The 21,468-nt window shown below is 41.4% G+C and overlaps 1 protein-coding gene across 1 annotated transcript in view; it reads left to right on the top strand.

Moving 5' to 3' along the window:
* Nucleotides 1-17,072, top strand: part of SMIM14 (small integral membrane protein 14) — a 66,962-nt gene extending 49,890 nt beyond the window's left edge. The window contains exons 4-5 of the mRNA XM_045550548.1: nt 10,836-10,978; nt 13,938-17,072. Coding sequence (XP_045406504.1) covers nt 10,836-10,978; nt 13,938-13,970 — 176 coding nt within the window. The 3' untranslated portion in view covers nt 13,971-17,072. The remainder of the gene's footprint in view (nt 1-10,835; nt 10,979-13,937) is intronic.
* Nucleotides 17,073-21,468: the final 4,396 nt, after the last annotated feature.

The raw sequence follows: 21,468 nt of genomic DNA, 5'->3' as shown, positions 1-21,468 counted from the left end.
AATACTTAGCATACAATTTTTAACCTTCTCCTTTTTTCTGATAAAGTTTGCAATCTGAAGAATTATCTATTCTCAACTTTTAATAACTCAGTCTCGTTAACACTTCCCAAATCTATATCAATCCTTTATTTTTCCTTCTTTCCCAGTTCCAGCTTTCCATCTACTTTCTGTCTTCTTTGCAGTGCCTCTGTTCTCTGGCTTCTTACCTCCTAACCTTGGAATGCTCCCGGTTTCAGCCCTTGGACCTCTTCCCTTTCTACACTCACTCCCTCGGTGATCTCATCTGGTCTGATGGCTCATTGTGTGTATGCTGATGACTGTCTTCTGGACATTTCCGCTGGGATGTCTCACAGGCGTCTCAACCTGACATTTCAGAACTCCTTCTCCTCTTGCGGTCTTTCCCGCAACAGTTCTGGCAGCTCTGAGAGTCGTCCTTTACTTCTCTGTTTTTCAAACTCTGTAGCCATCTGTTGAGCAAGCACTACCTTCAGGATAGATCCAGAATTCTACCTCTTCTCACTACCCCACTGCCTCCTGGCTGTTCTAGGCCATCATCTCATGTAGATTATTGTAAAAGGTTCTTACATATCTCCTCATTTCTCCTCATTTCTCCTTTTTCAAAACACAACAGCCAGGCTGGGCGTGGTGGCTCACGCCTGTAATCCTAGCACTCTGAGAGGCTGAGGCGGGCGGATTGCTCGAGGTCAGGAGTTCGAGACCAGCCTGAGCGAGACCCCGTCTCTACTAAAAATAAAAATAAATTATCTGGACAACTAAAAATATATATATAGAAAAAACTAGCCGGGCATGGTGGCACATGCCTGTAGTCCCAGCTACTTGGGAGGCTGAGGCAGGAGGATCGCTTAAGCCCAGGAGTTTGAGGTTGCTGTGAGCTAGGCTGACGCCACGGCACTCACTCTAGCCCAGGCAACAAAGTGAGACTCTGTCTCAAAAAAAAAAAAAAAAATATTTAAAAATATTTAAAAATTAGCCAGGCATGGTGACACACACTTGTGTCTGCCTACTCTCAAGGCTGAAGTGGGAGGATTGCTAGAGCCCAGGAGTTCAAGGCTACAGTGAGCTATGGTTGCGCCATTGCACTCTAGCCTGGGTGACAGAGCGAGACCCTGTTTCTGAAAAAATTAAAACTGAAATTAAAAAATTTGTTTCTTGTGTCCATTTTATGCTATTACAACAGAATACCTGAGACTGGGTAATTTATAATAAACAGAAACTTATTTGTCTCTTAGTTCTGGAGGCTGGGAAGTCTGAGATCGCATGGCCACATCTGGTAAAGGCCTCCTTGCTGCGTCATCACATGGTGGGAGGCATCATATGGCAGGAGAGCAAGAGAGGGCTGCACTTGCTGCCGTACCAAACCCACTCTCACAGTAACAAATCCATTCCCACATGGGTGGGAGTGGCATTAATCCATTTATGAGAGCAGAGCCCTCCTGACCTAATTTCCTCCTAAAGGTCCCATCTCCCAACACTGGAGAGTAAGTTTCCAACACCTGAAATTTGGGGGACACGTTTAAACCATAGGATTTCTTATGTCCCATTCCTCTTCATTTTTTTCCCTTTAGCACTTATCTCTGTCAACTATATATTTTACTGATTTATCTTAAACCAACACCCACTGTAAGACCCTTAAAGGCAAAGGTATCTGGAGGGGAATGGATGTTCTTTTTAATCAGAGTCTTCTCTGTCCCCAGCACCAAGGCAGTCATTGCCCGATCTTCCTGTTTCTGTTAGCTGTTTCTGTTAGCGTTTCCAATTCTTTAGGTCCAAACCTTGCCATCTTCTCTTAATGTCTCCTTCCTTCATCTCCTCTATCCTTTAGTCACTGAATTTTGTTGTTACAATGTTTTCTCATTATAGAAAGCAGCCATCTGAAGAACATTTCTGTGACTTTCATAAGGAAGAACCACCTTTAAAGACAGTTCCTTTTGTCTCCCGAGTTTCACATTAATGCCACTGCAGCATTGTTTGTAATGAACAGAAAATTGGCTTAATAGCCTGTAACTAAAGCTCTTTATTTTATTTTATTTTATTTAAAAAAAATTTTTTTAGAGACCCAGTTTCTCTGTTTTCCAGGCTGGATTTGAACTCCTGGGATCAAGTGATGCTCCCACCTCAGCCTCTCAAGTAGCTGTGATTACAGGCACACGCCATCACACCTGGCTGTAATTAGAGTTCTTAAATAGAAGCTTAGAAATTCTACTAATATTTCCTATCTTTAAAAAATGTAATATTAAAACAAATAGATCAATACTAATTTAGAATATCTTATTTGATAAGCAGTACATAAACTTTATACAAATCTTTGCAGTGGTATATATATGATATCTTTAGCGTTTCATAGGATCTTAAAGTTGGAAGAGACTTTGGTGATACTTTGTTTGTTTCACTAGAAACCTCTAAATAAAGAAGAGAATGGTTTTCATGCAGCCTAGATTTCCCAAAAAAACACTAAACTGAAATTAAACTCTGGGGCACACTCACAGAACACAATTTGAAAGTACAGGTTGAATATTTCTTATTTGAAATGCTTAGAACCAGAAGTGTTTCAGATTTCAGAATTTTTCAGATTTACTTACCAGTCATTCCAGTCAGAGTTTCCTTTGAGCGTCATGTTGGTGCTCAAGGTATCAGGTTTTGGAGCATTTTGGATTTCACGTTTTTGGATTGGGGATACTCAACCTGTAACAGAATAGCAGATCTGTGTTACAGAACTCTGGAGATCGCCCTTGGCCACACAGTCATCAAACCATTTTGATTTTATGTTTTTAGCATCTAATATATTGTTCCCCTCATCTCTGTCCTTCTGCTGGCAATGCTTTATGTCTGCATCATCTGTTGTTTGAGCTATGCCTGTATGTTCTTACTTGGGCTCCTAGCTCCTAAATTCACTTTTCTACAATAGTGCCATAGTTACCTTTTTAAAATTCAGACCAGATTATGACATTTCCCACATGCTAAGCTTTCGTGTCACTTCTTCCTCATGACCTGTATAAACAGTTCTAACTTAACGTGATATTTAAGACCTTTTGCACTCCAGCTTCATCCCTGCCTCTGCTCACATCCACCCTGTGTGCCTGGGACTGACACTCCCAGGACACAACATGCTTCTGCACCTTTGCTCGTATTTTTCCACCACCTCCCCAACCTATCACCGCCAGTCTGTTTTGGCTAATGAGTGCCTAATCATCCTTCAAGGCCCACCTCAGATTGTTTTACAGTCCTTTGTGATTACTGCCTTCTAGACATTGAACTTGTTCAAGTCAAGGACTCACTTGAATTCATCTTTATAGCCTTTGTGCCTGCCATGGTGTGTTTGAGATGATTTGATTGAATATGGAGTTCATTATTTCATGCAGTAGCAATTCTACTGTTAGCAGATGTAGTTGTTGCATGATTCCTTTTTTTTCTTTTTTTTTTGAGACAGAGTCTCACTCTGTTGCCCTGTCGCGCCCGCCTCGCCAGCAAGGAAGACGCGGCAACAGGAGTTCTTCTACAGTGCTTTATTGGGGATCCCTCTAAGCTTCAAGATGCGGAAGACCCTGAGCACAAGCTCTCACACAGTAATATACCCTCAGGGAAACAGGAAGTAACAGAGATAGGTCAAAGTCAATCACAAGCGGTCACCAATAGGCCAAGCCAGAAAACCTCATATGCATACTTATATAACAGACCTACAGATGTACTACGCATGCGCCACACTTGTTTACCTCAGCCAAGCCACCGGAAATCGGCGCCATCTTGCAATGGCGTCCGCGCTCCCCACATTGCCCGGGCTAAAATGCCATGGTGTCAGCCTAGCTCACAGCAACCTCAAACTCCTGGGCTCAAGGGATCCTCCTGCCTCAGCCTCCTGAGTAGCTGGGACTATAGGCGTGCGCCACCATGCCTGGCTAATTTTTTTTCTGTATATATTTTTAGCTGTCCAGATCATTTCTTTCTATTTTTAGTAGAGATGGGGTCTCGCTCTTGCTCAGGCTGGTCTCAAACTCCTGACCTCAAGCAATCCTCCCACCTCGGCCTCCCAGAGTGCTAGGATTACAGCCATGAGCCACCACGCCTGGCCATGATTCTTTATATTGACCTAAATTCTACTTCATTGTAATGTCCACCCACAGTTTTGCTCTTTAGAGTGGTATAGAAAAAGTTTGCTCACTTTTCTGAAAGACTACATTTTGGATAAAGAGTCGTATGGAAACCAGTTCTATGGTTAATTTTAGAGTAAATCAGCTTGAAAACTGGTAGCTGTACAGAGGATAGTGTAATCACTATATGGGACCAAAAGTCACAGGTTAAAGCCTGCTGTCGCATTGCCCACTTTCACTGCTGTTCTGTTTCTGCTTTTCCCACTGGAAACCTACATAAGTTTATAGAAATAATTCCTCAGGATCTGCCATCTCTTAGAGCCTCTTTCCCTGCTGTTCCATATTCCTGTTGTCCTACCAAGTTAACAGCTTCATTGTGAATATTCCATTTGGCATTTTATTCGTAATATCTCTGACCATCGATTCTACTCATGTTTGCTTGTAACCTAAGACTTAATGCTTAAGCAAAGCAGGAAGTGCTGTATTTTGCTATACAAAGCCCCTCTGAATTTTTATGATTTGATATCTTTCTAGGCCATAGACTAAAGAATATTTAATTTCTTAAGGTAAATAATATACAGGGAGTTCCTAGGGAGGGGATAGGTTTTATTTCCCCCATGTGATTGTACTCTTTAATGTTTATAAGTGCTAAAAAGTTACCACACTAAAAACCACAGTGGCCAGATCATTTAAAGGCCCATTGCCCTTTTCATACTGACTTTAAAATAGTGGCTCCTGATGTTCATATTTATTAACTGCATGCAGTTCTAGGGAGTTGGAATAGCCCGGTCTAACTCTGGTTTTCTGCTGCTCTGAGACTTCATGAAGAAGTGGGTCTTGTCATAAGGGACTGTGAATAATCACAGAAAGCCTACAGCAACCCCATTCATGCCCTGCTCCTAAATATTTCAAGGAGTCTAAGTCAGTTCAGATATCCAGTGTCTTCAACCCCAACATTCTTTTCCTTTTTTTTTTTTGAGACAGAGTCTCACTTTGTTGCCCGGGCTAGAGTGAGTGCCGTGGCGTCAGCCTAGCTCACAGCAACCTCAAACTCCTGGGCTTAAGAGATCCTACTGCCTCAGCCTCCCGAGTAGCTGGGACTACAGGCATGCACCACCATGCCCGGCTAATTTTTTTTTTTTCTATATATATTTTTAGTTGTCCAGATAATTTCTTTCTATTTTTAGTAGAGACGGGGTCTCGCTCTTGCTCAGGCTGGTCTCAAACTCCTGACCTCAAGCAATCCGCCCGCCTCAGCCTCCCAGAGTGCTAGGATTACAGGCGTGAGCCACCACGCCCAGCCCCTGAAGATTCTTTAGGCTACATTTTTTTGTTTGTTTGATTCAGTTTACTTAATTTTTAACATATGGTTCAAAAATCAAAAAGTTAATTTCGTCCAGGCCTGGTGGCTCACGTCTGTAATCCTAGCACTCTGGGAGTCTGAGGTGGGTGGATCACTCGAGGTCAGGAGTTCGAGACCAGCCTGAGCAAGAATGAGACCCGTCTCTACTAAAAATAGAAAGAAATTATCTGGCCAACTGAAAAAATATATATAGAAAAAATTAGCTGGGCATGGTGGCACATGCCTGTAGTCCCAGCTACTCGGGAGGCTGAGGCAGGAGGATCGCTTAAGCCGAGGAGTCTGAGGTTGCTGTGAGCTAGGCTGACACCACGGCACTCACTCTAGCCCAGGCAACAAAGTGAGACTCTGTCTCAAAAAAAAAAAAAAGTTTATGACCTAATTAGGAGAGATAGGAAACCATTCCTTCAAACTAGAACTGCTACATGACTCCAGAGAAGGTGGAGGAAGTGAAGATTTTCATAGGAGAGAGAAGTATGTAGGATATAGATGAATAAATGGAGGTTAGTTGTAAGAACATGCCAGACGGGGAAATAATGAGTAACTCAGAAGGAATAAGTTTGCATAGTTGGCAGATGCTGTCAGCTGAACTAGCTTTGAACTATTGTATCGGATTCATTTGGAAAGCTTTTACAAAATATTGTTGGTTTCTGATCCCACCCCTAAGCTGCTCCTGAATCAGATGGTCAGAGGCAGAGCCTTAGTGGTATTGATACTGTCACGGGCTATTCTGAGGCATGGCCAAGCCAGGGAACCATTAGCTAAAGAAGGAAGAGGTATGGGGGTAACTAGATCAGAGGATACATTTTCTGAGCAGCGGTAAGTGGTAAGATTAGACGAAGAGGCTAAATCATATGAGGAGAGGCCAGGCCAAAGAGTTCAGGGTTGAAGCAGAAGGCAGTGGAGAGAGAGCCACTTAGTTTGATCTGCAGAGATGTGCTAAATGCAGTGTTTTAAGCAGAGTTTTCTGGCAGTAAAATGCAGGAAGGAACCAAGCTAGGAGATAGTTATGGGGAATTAAGAGTCATATTATCACTATGAGAGTCTTAAAAATGGAGTAGGTATTTTTTTTCAGGGATGCTTTGTTTAGAGATATGAATTAGTAAATTTGAAATCTAAGGTTTAACTCTTGGAAGCTTCAAAATCTTTCACTTGTAAAGAATAATAAAAAAACATGAACCAGGCACAGTGGCTCATACCTATAATCCCAATGCTTTGCGAGGCTGAGGGGGGAGGATTGTTTGAGGCCAGGAGTTCAAGACCAGGGGGCAACAAAGCAAGACCCCATCTCTACAAAAAATTTTTTAAAAAACATTAGCCAGATGTGGTGGTGTGCACCTGTAGTCCCAGCTACTTGGGAGACTGAGGTGGGAGGATCACCTGAGTCCAAGAGTTTGAGGTTACAGTGAGCTATGATCATGCCACTGCCCTCCAGCCTGGGTGACAAAGTGAGACCCTATCTCTGAAAAAACAACAACAACAAAAACAACAACAAAATCCTCAATCACCAAATCAAATAACATAAAAATTGGCACTGGAGTTAGACTCGGGGTCTGTACTACAGTGTAGCATTTTATTTCTGAGAGAGAGACACTATCAGAAGTGATAATATATGGAAAGTATAGTCATCTTTCCTTAATTAACTGTAAATAATCTAGTTTTACCTAGCAACCAGTTATAAGCTTTTTTATCAAAAATCCTTTTTGAATTTGTACTTTCTGATTTTACTACCCACAGGACTAATATTAATAATTTTTAGGAGTGTGTCTTACTGTGTGATGTTGTTAGAGATTATGACACAGCAAAGGGGTAAGAAGGCTCTGAAATGGACTCTCTAAAATTAAACCCCAGTTTTGCCACATACCAGCTGTGTGACACTGAGATTCAATCCCCCTCTTCCCAGTTTTCTCATCTAGAAAATAAGGACGTGATAGTATCTACCATAAAGTAAGATTATTAAAAGGATTAAGAGAGGCAATATCTGGTTCAAAGTAACCACTCAGATCTTAGCTATTAATTAATAATAAAAATAACAGTACAGGTTGAGTATCTCTAATCTGAAAATCCGAAGTGCTCAAAAATCTGAAACTTTTTGAGTGCCACCAAGATGCACAAAGGATTGGAGCATTTCCCCGTCTTGGATTTTCGCATTAGGGGTGCTGAACCAGTATGTATAATGCAAATGTTTCAAAATCTGAACAAAATCTGAAACACTTCTGGTCCCAAGCATTTCGGATAAGGGATATTCAACCTATATTTGCTGTTTAAAAAAAAGGTCGCTTTGACGCCAGTGTAGAGGACAGAGGCGGCAGGAGCAGATATGGGGAGATCAGTTAAGAGGCCATTGCCATAGACTGGACAAGAAGTGACGGTGGCTTGAGCGACTGGCAGGGGGAGGGCAGAGGTACAGGTAGACAGAGCTGAATGGTATTTAGGAGGAAAAATTGCCAGAAACCTCATGATAGATTAAATAGAGTCGTTGAAAGAGAACAAAAGATGTTCTCTTAGGTTCCTGCCGTGGGCAGCTGGTGTTTGGTGGGGGTGCAGAGGAGTAAGTAGCAGGGCATGGGAGACGCGCATGATTCTTGATTACTGAAGTATTGAGTATGGTGGGTGGGAGGTAGGATTTCTGCATTTTCAAGAAGCTGCCAAGGGACTGTAATGTACACCACAGTTTAAGAACCATCGATGTGAAGAAAAAAACAGAGAATTATTGACGTAGGCAGACTGTCAGATGTTTGGGTCTGAAGTTCAGAAAATTTGGATGTGGCTGAGTATAAGAGGGTGCTCTGCATGCAGAAGGTAAATGAATCCAGAGGTGAGGAGGAGAATATATAGAACAAGAAGAGATGGGAACTTTACACTGACTATGAGAAATTCCAAAATTTTAAAGCCAAGAAGAGGAAAATAAGCATGTAAAGGAGCAGCCAGGCAATGATAATGGCACAGAAGACCAAGGAAGAAAGTGTTTTAAAAAGGAAAAAATGGGCTGGGCATGGTGGCTAACACCTGTAATCCTAACACTCTGGGAGACTGAGGCAGGAGGATCACTTGAAGCCAGGAGTTTGAGACCAGCCTGAGCAAGAGCAAGATACTGTCTCTACAAAAAATAGAAAAATTACCCAGGTGCAGTGGCGCATGCCTGTAGTCCCAGCTACTCTGGAGGCTGAGGCAGGAGGATCAATCGAGCCCAGGAGTCTGAGGTTGCTGTGAGCTAGGCTGATGCCACAGCACTCTAGCCAGGGTGAGAGAGTGAGACCGTGTCTCAAAAAAAAAAAAAAAAAAAAAAGAAGAGAAAATGGTCACAGAAAATGAGGACTAAAAATTACCTGTTAAACTTAGCAGAATGAAGGTGTCACTGGTGACGTTTTCAAGAGCTATTTGAATGGTTATGGAGGTAGAAACCAACCTGAAGAGTGAATGGGAGGTAGTGAAATGTAGACAGCAAATGCAGACAGTGTGTAGTAACTCTGACAGTGTTAGCTTTGATGAGGAGACATGGTGATAGCAAGACAGGAAAAGGGATTGAGGAAGGGAGGGCATTTTTTGTGTTTTCAAAAATGGGAGAAACTTGATCCAGTTTAGATGTTGATGATATTACTCCAGTGGAGAAGGTGTAGAATACCTGTGCAAGAGCAAGGGGTTCAAAGTAGAAAAACTGGTCTTAGTTATGAAGGTGGGCAAATTTAGTGTAACAGGAGGGATCAAGGAAAGGAATGGCTCTGTGGATAGAGAAGAAATGGCTGCTGGTGCAGGATGGCACGTGCTGCAGTCTTGGTGACCCTGAGTGCTGAGTGAGATGTTTCTGGGCAGTGTGGCTGGGGTTGGAACAGAGGCTACATTCCTATCCAGTCTTCTCTTGGCCCAGCTCAGCTCTGAACTTCACTTTGTCCCCTTTGGTCACTAGCCCTTTGGCCTCAGCAGTGCTACCAATGCCCTGTCTTGGAACTGAGCCCTGGGCCCATGGACCCCAGTGAAGTGCATCAGCTTAATTTCAAGATCTTGTCTGGATTTCTTTTCCTTTTTCCTGAGGCAGAGAGACCAAAACCAAACAGTTGTAGTCTTGACAAGCTATTTTAGTAACCACTTAGGGTAACTATGTTTTCCTCTAGAAATCCAATCTGTAATTTTTATTTCTGAAAATTGAGTTTTCTAATACACTTCAGTAAAAAAAAAATCTACATTTTATTTATAAGAAGTATTTATGGCTACCTCAAGCAGTCAGGAAAGACTAAGATACCTACACACGGGTGCTCGCGAGAGCGCGCGCACACACACACACACACACACACACACACACACACACAGACACACGCAGCCTTGCCTGACTTTTCTTTTGATAAAGGCATAGACTTTTAAAATATCTAGATCTCAATTCACCTTCTTTTTGTGTAAAAGAAGGCCAAATTAATCCTTCTTTGGCTGAGAATATAATTAAAGGGGTCTTTTATTTTTTTATTATTATTTTTTTTTTTTTGGAGACAGAGTCTCACTCTGTTGCCTGGGCTAGAGTGTCATGGCATCAGCCTAGCTCACAGCAACCTCCAACTTCTGGGCTCAAGCAATCCTCCTGCCTCAGCCTCCCGAGCAGCTGGGACTGCAGGCACTGCACCACTATGCCCAGCTAATTTTTTTATATATATATTTTTAGTTGTCCAGCTAATTTCTTTCTATTTTTTTAGTAGAGACGGGGTCTCATTCTTGCTCAGGCTGGTCTCGAACTCCTGAGCTCAAACGATCCGCCCGCCTTGGCCTCCCAGAGTGCTAGGATTATAGGTGTGAGCCACCACACCTGGCCCTAAAGGGGTCTTTTAATTTATATGTTATTCAACCCAGATGTTCCTTTTTTCTTAAGGCCCTGTTTTTTCATGCTGCCTCTATAATTAAGATGTAGATATTTCTCTCCCCAAAGGAGAGTGTTTTTACTGTGTATCAGGTAGTCTTAACCTGGGTTCTGTAGATCCCAGCAGATATTGGTGGCTTTGGGGGTCCTTGAACCTTCCAGAATTATATGCAAAATTGTTGAATGCATATGTATGGATTCTTATACTAGAAAGCATTCTTAATTTTTATTAGATTCTCAAAGGATTCTGTTACTCCAAAATACTAAGAACTATTACACTATTAAAATCTTCATTTATTAGGCTTTGGCTTATGATTATTTAACATCATTTACCATTTAGATTTTCTCCCTGGAGGAAAGGGAAATTAAGGATGTACTACTTCACAGTTGTACTTCTCTAATTTACTAATTTTTATATTATAATGTTTGAAGCTGAAATTTAAACATTAGAATTTGTTTTTCTGTTTAACAGTATTATAGTCATGTTACAATTTTTGTTATAAATATATTTTTTGTTTGTCTGTAGTACCAGGACCCGCTGGTGATAATGGCATCAGTGTTACTATGATCTTGATGGCCTGGATGGTTATTGCAGTGATCTTATTCTTACTGAGACCTCCTAATCTAAGAGGATCCAACCTATCTGGAAAGCCAACCAGTGCTAATAACGTAAGTGTTGCAGATCATAAATCCTTCTTGGGCAGGAGCATGTATATGGCCTGGGGAGGGAGAGGACTTTGTTTTGACCGAAATAATCAAAATTGGCAAAAGGAACATTAAATTCATGGAGTAGGTTCTTCCTGTCCATGTAGGAAATCTTGCAACACCAAATGGCTTCATCTTTGTGAAGTTATATATAGAAAGAAGCACACACCAGTAGCCCAAAAATAATTTTAAAATGAATTCCAGTCCTTACTCCCATGAGGAATATCAGAAGTGATCTGCTCCACAGTCCGCAGCAATATTGCTCAGATGCCCTCCTGCCGCGCCCAGCTCTCTGCAGCCCACAGTGACGGAGCCCCTGCACTCTCACTGGCATTCACCCCCTTCTGCCCTAGCTGTTAGACACAGTTGAGACACTGAGCCTGTCTGGCCAAGTGCTTTTTTCTTCTTGTTTTCCCATCCTGTTTCTCTCAAACCCATTTTCCATTTCTGCATCATAATAAATCAACTGAGCTGGCAAAAGGAGAAGTAGGAATCATTTGTGTTTTGGGGATTTTGAGGAGGGTTTTCTTTTTTTTAGCTAGGGGCTCACTCTGTTGCCTGGGTTAGACTGCAGTGATGTCATCGTAGCTCACTGCAACCTTGAGCTCCTGGGCTCAAGCGATCCTCCTGCCTCAGCCTCCCAAGTAGCTGGGACTACAGGCATGCGCCACCACGCTCTATTTTTTGTGGAGGTGGCGTCTCTCTCTTGCTCAGGCTAGTCTCTCTTTGTTTTTTTCTTTTTTTCCTGGGACCCTTACTTTGTCTACATCAGGCTAGTCTCAAACTCCTGGCCTCAAGGGATTCTCCTACCTAGGCCTCCCAAAGTGCTAGGATTATAGGCGTGAGCCACCGTGCCCAGCCTATTCATGTTGATAACTCTTGATACTCATGATTACGTCCAAATGATAAATGTGATAAAGTGACCTAACAGGGAGTTTTCAATACTATCTTTAGTAGAACCTCCATTAAAGGATTTCTTTTAATTCTTTTTGGAACTAGTATTTATATATTTTTTTCAATTTGATTTGATACAACCTCTTTTAAAATGTCTCCATGCATATGTTAATTGGCTTGATTTAGCCATTCTGCAGTGTACACATATTTCTAAACAACATGTTGTACATGATAAATATATTTGCATAAAATTTTTGTCAACATAAATAAATAAAATGTTAAAAATAAAATAAAAACATCTATAAGATGATATAGCGTCAAAAAAAAAAGGAAAATTTCCATGATGGATTCATTTGTTGAACACCAAAGTACCCACTAATTCCCTTCTGCAACCTTCACCATGTGGAATTCCTAAAATAATTGCTTCTTTCCCCAATGTTGTGTTGTTAACATTAGAAAGAAGTTCAGTTAGACTAATTTCTTATATAGGAGAAAGCAAATGTGCAATGTTAATTGGTCAGTGCTTTGGTTATTCACAGAACTGCTTGCATGCTATCTTGATAAAGTATTTCCTCCTTAGCCTTTTTTCTTACTTTCTATGTACAGCTTTATTACTTTCATATCAAAGAACAACTTCCTTAATATTTAGAGCTAAAGAAATTCAGCTTTTAATAACCTGACTTAGCCAGGCATGGTGTTACATGCCTGTAATCCCTACTACTCGGGAGGCTGAAGAGGGAGGATCATTTGAGCCCAGGAATTGGAGGTTACAGTGAGCTATGATCACACCTCTGCACTCCAGCCTGGGTGAGATAACAGAGCAAGATGCTCATCTCTAAAAAAAAATAATAATAAGGCTAGGCGCAGTTGGCTCAGGCCTATAATCCTACCACTTTGGCAGGTTGAGGTGGGAGGATCACTTGAGGCCAAAAGGTCAAGACCAGTGTGAGCAACATACTGAGACCCCATCTCTACAAAAAATAGAAAAATTAGCCAGACATGTTGGTACACATCTGTAGCCCCAGATACTTGGGAGGCTGAGGCGGGAGGATCACCCGAGCCCAGGTGTTTGAGGCTACAGTGAGCTATGATGACACCACTGCAGTCTAACCCAGGCAATAGAGTGAGACCCTGTCTCAAAAAAAAAAAAAAAAAACCAACAAAAACCAAAAATAATAATAACCTGACTTAGAAGCCATTAAAAGTGACAGAAAGATTGTACTCCCCTGGACCTTAATTCATATTAGGCCAACAGTTCTAGGAATAGCAGTTCCACTGCCCTGGGAATAAGCAGGAAAACATAGTGACTCTAATGCCAATTAGAAATTTCGATCACCCTCAACTAGGGGCCTCATATGTCGTGTCAGGGTAAAGAAATAAAGTCTTCCTGAAGATTATTAAACATTCTGATTCTTCCTTTACAGTTCACGTGCTCTCTATTGCAAGTGACAAAAGCCAATTCAAACTGGTTTGAAACAAGTGGCTTTATTGGTTGATACAACAAAAAAATCCAAAGGTAGGGTCAGTGATTAGGAAGTTGAACAGTGTCATCAACGACCCAGTTTCTTTCCTCATACTATCAGCTCCATTCCAAGGTGGCTCCGCTTAGGGTCACAGGATAACTGCCAGAAGCAAGTGGAGCGACATGCTTCCTCATTGACATTCTTTAGTAAGAAACAAAAGTCCCTAGCTTCACTTCGAATGTACAGTACTTGCTCAACCAGGCGCTTTAAAGGGGGGATGAAAATACCTTTATTGATGTGAAGCTCACCCCTGGAGCTGGCAGGGAACATCACATCACTGTTACACAAATTCCCCCTCTTTCATACTATAGGAAAGAATGAGACAAATGAGAATCAAAGTGTTAATCTAGTGTCCCCTCGTGTAAAAAAGACATAAGAAGTCCAAGTCAGTATATAGGTGGGAAGGGAGGGTGGAGGGCATTACTGCTCAGTTCTTACTATATGTGTTAGATCGGTTGCGCTGGAATTTAAGAAGTCAATTCAATAATTTTTCTTTCCAATGCCAGGGGCAAGACCCACCAGCTCCTCCTGTGGACTAACTGTGATACTGGAAGTGAAAATAGTTAACACCTTGCACGACCACACGACCAAGCAAACGAAGATGACCAGAGTACTCTTAACCCCATTAGAACTGTTTTTCCTTTTGCATCTGCAATATGGGATGGTATTGTTTTCATGAGCTTTTAGAAATTTCATTTGCAAGCTTATTTTTGCTTCCTGTGTTATCACCATTCCTATTTACAGTGTATTTGAGTAAATGATTATATTAAAAAAAGTTACATGGGGCTTTTTTGGTTGTCCTAAACTTAAACATTCCACTCATTCTGTTTATAACTGTGATCATAATTTTTGTGGTGATTTCTGGCGTGATAGAAGGAAATTTGAGAGCTCTGCATTTAAATATTTTAAATAGTTTTGATAGGTTTTTAAATTGCTTTTTTTAATAAGGTATTTATAAAGCTATGTGGGGTTGTCTGAGATTGTGTGAAAGAAAATTAGAACCATACTGTATTTACATTTACCTTGGTAGTTTATTTGTGGATGGCAGTTTTCTCTATTTCTTGGGACTGTGGCAGCTCTTGGAATATTTTATAAATTACAACTGAAATCTGTATCATCTATTACAACTGGCCTATGTGACTAGAATAGGAGGAGAGAAGAAATGAAATGGTTTTTACTAATTTTTCTACTCCTATTAAAAATGCCTAATGTAATGAAAACTCTAAATAAACATGATTGATCAATACAGTGGATGATTTACAGTCCATTATGTGACATTTGTAAGCCACTGTACACTAGCCTTACAAGGTTTATGAGAGGAGGAAAAAGTTAATTCTTTCTGCCTTTGCCCAATATAATCTATACAGTAATAATTTAAGCTATAATTTATTTTTAAAATGAGTGCCTCTTGGGAAGCTTCTTTTCTGTTCTAACACTTCCTTGTTAAAATGAAACTGTCTTAAAGCTGTATTAGGGCCTGTAGGTTACTAACATTTACTTCATTTTTTTATTTGAAGAAAAATTTTTGAGGCTTTTGTTATCCTTCTGACTTATGAAAATTTTTAATGAATTCTTGGTTTATTCCAAGAGAAAAGGAAGAAAATGAGAAACAATCAAGGATCTTTTTCTCACCCCTTATATCATTCCTGTTTGGGTAATGGGATGGATTGGGGTGGGAAGGAGTAGTAATATAAGCAAAATTTTCAACTGTATAAAAAAGTAAAAGTTGCATTGTTTTGCCTAGTTTGAAAAAGAGTGAATACAAATAGGATTTTAAAAGTCTGCGTGACCTATGTGGTTATAGAATTTTTCCTAGCAAGTGATTGCAGATGATTTTTGGGAACTAAAAGATATTTTGCTACCAATGTAAGGATCATTTTTCCCTTAGGTCAGTCTAGCTCTTCACTGTGTAGATCTGATAAATTACTGTATGAATTAAATAAACTTCTTTGTATCATTGTACTATTTAATAGTCTTTGATACAGTTGTGTGATACTCATAGGCTATGTTTTCCCTTTACTGTGATTGCATTCTAGGCCACAAACATTGTTAAGAGCATCATTTCAGTATATAATCCAATATTGACTGCTTGAACTTCTCCTTGTGCATCTTGGCTTTGTGCTCAACTTCTTGAAATAATATTAATATAAACAACTCTTAATTACTTGTGCTAATAGAGGGGTAACATATCACAGGTAAGTTAAATCCTGGCTTAATGAATACCACATAGTAAAGGTTTTTCCTTTTGCTGTGGCCTGGAAGGCCTCCTAGCTCTATAGCTGGTAAAGTATTTAAAGCAGAAAGGGCCAGATTTAGATGGAGCTAAATCCCTATAGCATTCCAAGGGGCTCTTGCCCCTTGAACTTTGAAGGCTTACCCATATGTCCTAACAATCTGTTCTCTGCTAGAAAGCCAATCCCAGAGATACTGATGTAGTCATTGAATCTATGGCTCACAAATAATTGAGAATGGCTTTGGTTGAAGATGTGGCCAAAACATGGATATAGAATGTCTAGTATTAGATGCTTGAACATCAGGATTCTTAGTCCTAGTTCTTTCTGACATATACACTTAATTGACGTATATTAGCCTTTTCCTATATGGCCCATCTATTTAGTTAGTAACAAATGTTCTTAGTGAAGTATTTAGTCTTGGGTTTTTTTGCTTGTAAAATTTCTCTGCATTCCTGAGATAGTGCACTGCACATAAAGTATTCTTGTTAACCTAACTAGTAATTTATATTATTATATTTAATTCTTAATGTGTCTACATGTGGCTTTTTTATCGAGTACACTCTTAAATCATTACTTGGCTTGTAAATATTCACCCAAACCATGGCTACAAGTTTTAAAAAATAATCTGGAGAAAAGGAAGATAAAGCTTAAATTTTCAACATCTTTGGCTCTTAAGCATTCCACAAATGCCATTAAGAGTTTATTTTGTTTTAGAGTCATTTAATATTATTTTATGCAAAATAATGATGGGGTTTTTTTGGCTTGTTTTTTGATTTTGCTTTCCATATGGAAAAGGTTAACATTGGAAGTGTTTATAGTAAAAGATTTTATCATGTTATCTGTCCAAACACTATGTGATAGTCAGTGTAACTTGAAGAGATTTTCTGAAATAACTATTGAATACAGCTATTCCATGGTTACTTTCAGCGTCCTTGTGGTATGTGATGTGATAGTGTTCATGGAATTACTAATATCTTACATTTTCAAAGGAACCTGGGAAATCTGTCACTCTAAATGAAAGTCTGTCATTCAAAATGAATATGTGCTCAAATTTGACCAGCTCAGTTTAAGACACAAAACAGCAACTGGAAGAAAGAAAAATGAAGAGAGTTTACAGCTAATGGGATAAATTTTTGTTGTTGTAATAGTAAGCTTAGTCTTATAATATTTCAAAATGAAAAATCATATGTATTTGTTATCATGTCTGAAAATTACTTTGTTAAAAGCAAAAGTGGTCATGTGATATACTAATGTTAATTGCTGTTTTTATGTTTTAAATCATGCCAAACAAATCATGTCTGTGCCATCCAGGGTTTATTGTTAATCTTTTACTGAGTACTTGGATTGGGATAAAGGGCTTGTACTATGCACTTTTTATTAATGAATAAATAGAAAACATTAGTAACACTCTGTTTTATGTTTGGCTTTTGTGGGAAGAGAAGCAAGCATCTTTTTTGATCTTTTGCTTAGTAGATGTTAACATCCTATATTAAATGTTTCTTTGTAAGACTTCGAACCCCTAACTAAAGACATTCCTAAGAGAGAACTGAAGTTGTAAGAAAAATATATAATAGTATGGGGGTAGTATTCAGAAGTAGAGATTCTAAGACTCTCTAGAAAATTAGATTGCAATTATTAATACATTTCTTTGGTTCTTTTTTTTTTCTTCCTAGAATTCAGTCAAATAGACATTTATTTGACTTGAGGGAATAATATCCAAGAGTAGTAATTATTTGAGCAGATATATCTTACTGAAAAGGAGCTAGACGTGTAAATGTACGGAAAACACACAAAAGTGAAAATTTGCTTTTGTTCTGTGACCTGGAATCTGTCCAGACACTAAAGATCATTAATACCCATACACGTGTACAAATGTTAAAATTGCTCTGCCATGATTCTGATGTCAGTATCTGTGTGATGTTACTTAAAATAGCAAAATTTGTGAAATACATAATTCCCTGGAGACAATGATTTTTTTTTATGATTTCAATCTAAAGATTGTCATGTAAATATCAATGCATATCTGAATCCCCAGTAAAACTGTTAAATTTTTATTAAATGGCTCTGCAATACCAGTTTTCCTCCCAGGAAATGAAATTCAAATAAAATAAGTTATTTGTGTCCTGCCATTTCACCTGATGATTTTTTTCAATTCTGGATCTCAATTTGTTGAGTTGTTGGGGTTTTTTTTCCCCCAAAAGATGTTCCATAAACACCAACCATGATTATCTTTCACGCATAGATGTTTTAAAACTAGAGTTACCATCGTGATCTTTTCCCATTAGCTGCTTGTAGGGAATGTTAGTGTGCATATCTTTTGTCAAACAAATAAACTATGTTTGTTCAATAAACATTTCAACAAATGTTTATACTTCTTGTTTAACTGATTCTGCATGCTTTTAAATGGATGTTATTCAAAATTAAATTACAGAAACCATTTTAAATCATCAGATGCCAGATTAAGATTTCTGTTGAAGGTGGGGTGGGAGAAATTTTTGGGAGGCAAGAATTATATAGGGTTGGAAAACAGTATATATAATTTTAAGCATAAAGCAACTTTCATATTAATACATTTTTTACAAAAGCATTTATTCCCTTATACAAATCTCCATTTATTTCTAGGAAATTTAGGAATGAGAAAAATATTTGCATTCCCTGCAATGTCAGTCTTTACCTCTAAAGTATCTGGTCCTACACTGTTCGCAGCCTCAGACACTCAGTCTGTCTTGATGATTAATGGTTTTGAATTGCATTTTTTATTAGTTTTGAAAAGTTGAGCAGAATTAAAGAGCATATATATCACATAAGTTCAGTATTGTAGAAAAAGTCTCTTTTGTTGTTTTTAAAGCAATGAATCTGCTATGTAGACACTTGTTAATTCAGTAAGTGTCAAAGGGAGAGGCATTTTATATACAAAAGGCATTGCAGACCCTGGGTTGAGTGCAGCTTTCTATGACAACTAATTAGTATGTAAACAAACTGTGGAAGTCTGGATGTATTAAAGGAGATTCCTTACAATTATGAATAATTCAGCCAGGACAATTTTGTGGTTACAAGATACAGGACAGACATAAACAGAGCCTATACCCCCAACAAATGGGTTAAGATTTATATCCTTGCAAATATGGTTAGCCTTCATCTTTATCAGCTTTTTGTTAAAAACTACATTTTGTCGCGCCCGCCTCGCCAGCAAGGAAGACGCGGCAACAGGAGTTCTTCTACAGTGCTTTATTGGGGATCCCTCTAAGCTTCAAGATGCGGAAGACCCTGAGCACAAGCTTTCACACAGTAATATACCCTCAGGGAAACAGGAAGTAACAGAGATAGGTCAAAGTCAATCACAAGCGGTCACCAATAGGCCGAGTCAGAAAACCTCATATGCATACTTATGTAACAGACCTACAGATGTACTACGCATGCGCCACACTTGTTTACCTCAGCCAAGCCACCGGAAATCGGCGCCATCTTGTAATGGCGTCCGCGCTCCCCACATCTCCCCCTGCTTTATTAATTAAGAAGGCCTGCCAGACTTGAAACCGCCTCGTCTCGTGCAATGAGCGAACTCGGAGACGTGCAGAGGCCGGTTATAAAGGCGGCTGTGGGTAAGGCCTCTGTCTTAGGCTACGCGGGCTGCCTCCCGGCCTGGCACCAACTGGTGTGCCTCCAGGCGCGGGACCCACGCATTCCCGTCATGGAGGTACCTTACAGCCGAGAGAGGGGGGAGAGCAGGCAAGTCGCGGAACGCCTATAACCTGGCCATCCACACGTGGGGGTCCTGGCCGAGTTGCAGTGCAGCAAAGGCTTGTTGCAGCAACATTTGGTTGCGCCGATTGCGGCGCGCCATACGGGTAAGGGCTACAAATCCTATCAGGGCCATAGTCGCGAGCAAGGCTAACAAACAGCCCATTCCTGCCCACTCTTTCACATGGTTGGCCACTTGCCACACCCAATCCGACAGCCCCTGGGCAAAGTTCACGTCGACTCGCGTAGAGTTGATGTGAACTATACTAGCCTGCAGCTGTTCCAGCAGAGTCTCAAACTCACTGGACCATGTACCCAACAACTGCTGCGACAGGGTTCGTGATAGGTTAGCTGCCCGGGAAGCGTTCTGAAAAGGGATAGAGGTGACACACATGCCAGGCAGGCGCCACTCGCATCCGAGCTGCATGACCTGCATCAACAAGTCCACTTGTTCTTGAACCAAGTCCACTCTTTGATTGAGGATCATGATGCCCCCTTTCAGCTGAGCGTTGACGTTGGATTGGGTCGCCAGGGCGGTCGCCACCCCCGACGATAAGTTGTTCAAGGTGGTGGCCGTATGCACCGAAGTGGTGAGCGCAACTGCAGCCGTCGCCGCGGCAGCCACCGCGGCCGCTATGGCGGCAACTATGGCTGCGGTGACGCCAAAGTCGCGTCGCTGCCGATACAGCGCCGCGGCCGAGGGCGCCTCCACAGGGACTGGAACAAAGCGGGGTAAGCGGGTTACAATAGCAGTGGTATGCCGGCTAGCGTTCCAGCAGGTGGTGTACAGGCAAGAACTGGCCATTAGCACCACACAGAAGCCATAAGGCAAAGGGGTTGGCGGTGCCCTCTATGTAGGGGCTCTGCCCGGTGAAATTGACTGCTGGGTCAGTCTCATTACAAAAGACACTCATACGGGGAGAAAATGTAAAGAGGCCCTGCACTGCGTAACTGGCGTATCTGCTCTGGCAACCCGTCCAAGGGAGCAAGCCGTCACGCTTCCCTCGGCACCGAGGTGCCCACTGAGGTTGCGTGACAATACTCCTGTCCGCTGCAGCGGGCCAGAAGGCCACCACGCCAGTGCCATTGGAGGAGTTAGTAGATCCCTGGGGCTTATCTAGCCAAACCCCGGCATGCTTGCGCAGGCGGATGCATTCGGGCACCTGCGTCATGTTACAAGTCCGGTTAACCTCAGATACATGCAGAAGGGTGAAACACAAGGTACCCAAGACAGTGATATTGGCCACATGTGAAAAATTGGCCTCCTCACTATCAAACGGGAGGAAAGGTAAGTCTAGAGACGCATTGGTGGTGAAGAAGCGAGGGAAAACTGTAGCGTCATGCCGGACGGGCATCGGCAGAGGGAAGACATCCATCAGGGCCCAGCGCGCTTCCGGTACCGCCGTCGCCGTCGTCAGGGCTCCCGCCAGCATCAGCATTTGCAGTAGCGCCATCTCGGTCCGCAGGACGTTCGTCCTCAGCCGTGGGGTGCACCGAGCGGGTCAATCGCGCCGGAACCCAAATAGGGTCCTCACGATCCTGCGGGAAAACACAAACAGCTCCCCTGGATCTGGCTATAACCGGATCCGGGCCTCTCCACTGGCTCGTCAAGACGTCCTTCCATTTTACCGCCTCGCGGTGAGCCACCGGGGGGGACGTGTGTCTCTCTGCCGCAGAGCGGCCGGACACATCCAAAGTCAAAAAATTTAAGGTAAAAAGGGCAAGGGAAATGGTACCTTTAGGGGACCTCTGTATGGCCTCCAGGGCATCTCCCCCTTTCTGTTTTTGTAGATAAGCCTTGAGCGTGCCATGGGCACGCTCCACAATGCCTTGTGCCTGAGGATTGTAGGGGAGGCCAGTGAGATGTTTGACTCCGAGGCGGGCACAAAATTGTTGAAAAACTCTGGAGGTATAAGCGGGGCCATTGTCTGTTTTAATAGTACGTGGCTTGCCCCAGGCAGCCCAAGCCTCCAAGCAATGGATGATGACATGACTGGCCTTTTCCCCCGCCAGTGGCGTGGCATGGAGGATACCAGAACAGGTGTCTATGGACACATGAACA

This window comes from Lemur catta, chromosome 4 (genome assembly GCF_020740605.2).
Source record: "Lemur catta isolate mLemCat1 chromosome 4, mLemCat1.pri, whole genome shotgun sequence".
Taxonomy (NCBI): Eukaryota; Metazoa; Chordata; class Mammalia; order Primates; family Lemuridae; genus Lemur; species Lemur catta.
This window is presented reverse-complemented; position numbering and strand designations above follow the sequence as displayed.